This window comes from Maylandia zebra, linkage group LG9 (assembly GCF_041146795.1).
Source record: "Maylandia zebra isolate NMK-2024a linkage group LG9, Mzebra_GT3a, whole genome shotgun sequence".
Lineage (NCBI taxonomy): Eukaryota > Metazoa > Chordata > Actinopteri > Cichliformes > Cichlidae > Maylandia > Maylandia zebra.
The window spans coordinates 16,290,185-16,293,948 of NC_135175.1; the positions used below are offsets into that span (position 1 = coordinate 16,290,185).

A 3,764-nucleotide genomic window follows, 5' to 3' on the forward strand; every position below is an offset into this window, starting at 1 on the left:
AACGTGTTTGCGACTCACATCCGGGCCACCTTGTGCTTCACGGAGCGACTGATGGCTGTGCTCCCTGTTTGTCTCGCCACTGTCAGTATTGATCAGCCTTTTACTAGCGACAGGCTAAAATGATAATATACCGGCCAGTGAACAGTTACGTTTATGACATGACAGCTACAATCAAACATTTTATACGCTGGTAGTCTTATTTTATTGTAGTCAGCTGTCTATTTATCTTCATTGACCCACTATATGTGACTGAAAGCTGATTTGAATTCCCAAATGGATCCAGGTTTAGGGGCATGGAGTTTGAGTGCCGCCATGTGGCAGCCATCGGTACTGTCACAGAGTCTGCTGGGATGCAGTACTGGCATGGTCAAATCTAAAACACGGCGGCTAATCTAGGTTGATTATTTATTAAACTGTCCGTGTATCTGCAGTTTGAGTTGCCTGTACCACCCCCGACAACTGAGGAAGCGATCCTCAGGACTTTCTATGCAGGCGCTGTGGAAAGCATCCTGGTATGGGAACAGCTGCGTTAAGGATCAAAAAGCTCTTCAGAGACTGATCCGTACGGCAGAACGCTGCTGCAGGACTGCTCTCCCCTCCCTACAGGACATCTACACCAGGAGATGTTGGTCTAGAGCAGCTCAGATACTGAAGGACCCCTCCCTTCCCGGTGTTGTCCGGCAACAAACTGTCCAACTTCTACAATCAGGCAGAAGGTTCCGCATCATTCGGGCAAGAACGGACAGACTCAAGAGGAGCTTCTATCACAGGCCACCCTGGTCCTAAACCAGATGCCCCGCCACCTCCCGCATCCATAAATGGCTGAGACAGGATTTATTCTTAACACATCCAGCCTGATTCTTCTCGGCTTCACTACAGCACTGGACACTTTAACACCCACTCGCACATTGTACATTTTTAGATTTTCAAGTTAAAACTTTCCAGATTTTTATTTTAAATTTAACATTCACTTAATGTACACAATTCACTTACTTTCTGCATATAATGCTACTTACTGCATATTACTCCATATAATGTGGTCTTTTGTATAATTCGCTTAATGTAGTGTCCCCTCTTTTTGCAGAGTCAAAGAGCGTTTGATTTCATTGCGTGTTGTACTCGTATAACTATGCATGTGACAAATAAAGGATCTTGAATCTCTTGACTCTCGATATACTCATCAAGATTGCTTTTCTATCTTAGTAAAATCAAATGAAAAAAACCCGTGAGTTATATAGTCCACGGGATCCAAATTTTAAACATGGGGGGATATAACTTATAGAAAACCGAGACGACACATATTTGGTGGACAGTTTACACTGGCTCTGACCTGCCGGTGTAAGTAACGCATGTGATCGTCACAGCCTATCAAGAGCGTCTATTCTGCATAGATTACCCGTGGTTCATTGCGAGTGGGAAATGGCTCTCGGAAACTCTAAAGTTTGTGTAACTGTTTGACCCAATGGTCTCATCGATACCACGCTACGCAAATCACTTAACGATAGGTTTAAAAGTCAAAGAAGAATTACGTTTAAAAACCATCATGTAACCAGGTTTGTGCAGCGTGAGCTATTTATACTGTTTACAGCCATTACTTGCATGGCTGGTCCGAAGGTGGTACACTCTAACAAACAAATCCTTTCACACAAAGCTCTTCAGTTCAGTTAATACCGCCAGATATTGACCAGCTTTTTTTTCTCAGGTCACACGATTAACAATTTCGTGCATTGAACGTTTTATACCGCGTTTCTAACGATATAATGTGTGAACCCAGATGGTCAAACAAAGAGTGTAATAACTTCACCGGTGTTTTGTCAAACAAATGTTGCTATAAAGATAAAAACAAAAATTCAGTTCACAATTCTTTCTCACAGTTTTATTTAGTAATGACGTATTGAGGTTGATTTCCGTGTCAAAGACAAGACAGTGCACAGTCAGGTTTCCCATGAGTCATTGCGGGTGTAAAATTACTTCAAGTAAACTGTAAACTGTTTCATACATTTTTATTTTTCATGATAGTATATGAGAAGTGTTTCAGTCTAGCATTAACAGCCAAAAACAGCATTGACGAAAAATTAACTAGTTTTTACTTAATTTAGTCTGGAAATGTTTAAACGAGTTTTTAAAAATGTTCAGGCTAAGTAAACAAACTTTTATAGCAGCACCTTGGTTTTAAAGTAGCAGTGCATTGTATCATTTTATAACCAAGGTTCACCTGACACACTTTGACAAACCTGACAAACTTTTGGTCTTATGATTTTGTTTGATCCACATAAAAGCAACAAAACAAACAAACAAACAAACAAACGGTATATAGATTTATATGTCGAAGAGGCGCTATTTTTAACAGGTCTGTGCCATTGTTCAAGATGGTTGGTCCGATGAAAGTGAGGAAAACTCCCAAGACTTCTTAACTTACCCTCACTTTTGGTATTGACCAACTTTTTAGATTTGCTTATAATTGCTTTAAAATCAAAATCAAAACGTGGAAGAAACGCTGGTTCGTCTTTGATCGCAACAGACGCACACTATCCTACTACGCAGGTAAGGACAGCGCACACTTGCAACCACACTCAGCAAAGTCTGATTAAAAACAATTTAAAAAACTCTCTGTGTAGATAGAATCACACACATAAATGTTAAAGTTGTGTATTTCTTCTAATTTGGCATGTACTCGTATGTTCTCTCCAGACAAGCACGAAGTCAAGTTGAAAGGAGTCATTTACTTCCAAGCTATTGAAGAAGTATACTACGATCACTTGAAGAATGCACACAAGGTATGCATTCTCCAACGCTGATACAAAAAGTGCATCATAACTCTTTCTTCTTCATTCACAATTCATTCTCTCTCCCTCCTTCAGAGCCCAAACCCCTCCCTGACCTTCAGCGTGAAGACTCACGATAGGGTCTACTACATGGTTGCTCCCTCTCCCGAGGCCATGAGGATCTGGATGGATGTGATCGTCACAGGCGCTGAGGGATACACTCAGTTCATGGTGTAGTGAAGCAGATGTACGGGCCTCATGTTTTTTTTAATGCTGCAGTCCTTTGTGGGTTTTGAAGACAAAAGTATCAGCAGTGTTGGGCAAGTTACTTTGAAAAAGTAATTAATTGTAGTTACTAGTTACTTCTTCAAAAAGTAAGAGAGTTAGTAACTGAGTTACAAGATTCTAAAAGTAATTAATTACTTGAAAAGTAACTATTGCATTATTTTAATGTAGCCAAGTGAACTAATACTACGCATGGAAAGGGTTTAAAAAGAGGGAATTGTGTTTTTGACTGGTTGCCTGTCTACCGGAGGTCTGTTGTAGGGTTGTCATGGTGATGACTAGACCTCGCGTTTTGGGGGTATACTGTCCCTTTAAGAGCCGCCGTAAGCCAGAGCACGCATGCACTCAAGTTTGTGTCACACTGAGCGCTGTGAGCGGGAGCACTGGAGAGGTAGAGACTGCAAAAGATTCTGTGGCTAGCTACACACGAGGTAAATGTGCTAAAAAGTGTAGCATACTGCAAAATATTGTCACCAGTGTTGTAGTAGTCTGTAATTAGCTAAGTTTCTTTAGCAATGACTCCATGTTTGTGACCATTTCTGTACAGTTCTTAACGCGCGACGGGTGCATGTTTAATGGTCACGTGCTGTGAAAGGGACTGAAGAGCGGGTTGGCGTGAGTAGTTACAGTGTCCTAACAGATTTCAAAGTTGTTAAGTTTATACTTTTACTCACTTTGCATAACTCTGTATGTTTCTGTTTGATTCAGAGGGGA

At 40.9% G+C, this 3,764-nt stretch overlaps 1 protein-coding gene across 1 annotated transcript; it reads left to right on the forward strand.

Moving 5' to 3' along the window:
• Positions 1–293: 293 nt before the first annotated feature.
• Positions 294–3,071, forward strand: LOC101482100 (pleckstrin homology-like domain family B member 1). Its single transcript, XM_076888576.1, has 4 exons — positions 294–355; positions 2,450–2,544; positions 2,692–2,777; positions 2,862–3,071. The coding sequence occupies exons 1-4, from the start codon at positions 294–296 to the stop codon at positions 3,000–3,002; spliced, it is 384 nt and encodes a 127-aa protein (XP_076744691.1). The 3' UTR covers positions 3,003–3,071.
• Positions 3,072–3,764: the final 693 nt, after the last annotated feature.